General features: G+C 53.6%; 1 protein-coding gene across 1 annotated transcript in view; it reads right to left on the bottom strand.

Moving 5' to 3' along the window:
- Nucleotides 1-76: 76 nt before the first annotated feature.
- The window catches only part of LOC107576138 (sialic acid synthase-like), a 2,451-nt gene continuing 2,135 nt past the window's right edge, over nt 77-392 (bottom strand). The window contains exon 2 of the mRNA XM_016262384.1: nt 77-375. Within this exon, the coding sequence (XP_016117870.1) occupies nt 94-375 (282 nt within the window). The 3' untranslated portion in view covers nt 77-93. The remainder of the gene's footprint in view (nt 376-392) is intronic.

The following is a 392-nucleotide window of genomic DNA, read 5'->3' as shown; positions in this document are numbered from 1 at the left end:
AGCAATAGTAATAGCAATGCTTGCCTCTTAGCGCCACGTATGTCATGACATGTGAACGTAACAAAGTGAAAACGAATGCATTTGCACTGGTTCTTATTGCACCTTATCATGGCATGGCACCTCGCAGGGCAGCATGCGTTTCACCCCAGTGCCCAAAGCTCTCTCCACAGTGCGGATCGATCGCACCAGCTCAGCCAGCTCTTCGGGCTCCAGAGATGCCGCATGATCGCTGCCTTTCCAGGTCTTGTCCAAGGTCACGTGGCGCTCCACGACCTTTGCTCCCAGTGCAACTGCCCCGACTGTGATGCTGATCCCACTTTCATGGCCGGAGTAACCAATGGGAATGTCTGGAAATTCTTTTTGATATTCCTGTAGGTTGGGGGGGGGGGGGG

Source organism: Sinocyclocheilus grahami, unplaced genomic scaffold (genome assembly GCF_001515645.1).
Source record: "Sinocyclocheilus grahami isolate Dianchi unplaced genomic scaffold, SAMN03320097.WGS_v1.1 scaffold3253.1, whole genome shotgun sequence".
Taxonomy (NCBI): Eukaryota; Metazoa; Chordata; class Actinopteri; order Cypriniformes; family Cyprinidae; genus Sinocyclocheilus; species Sinocyclocheilus grahami.
Note: the sequence above shows the minus strand (reverse complement) of the source record. Positions and strands in the feature narration are given on the sequence as shown.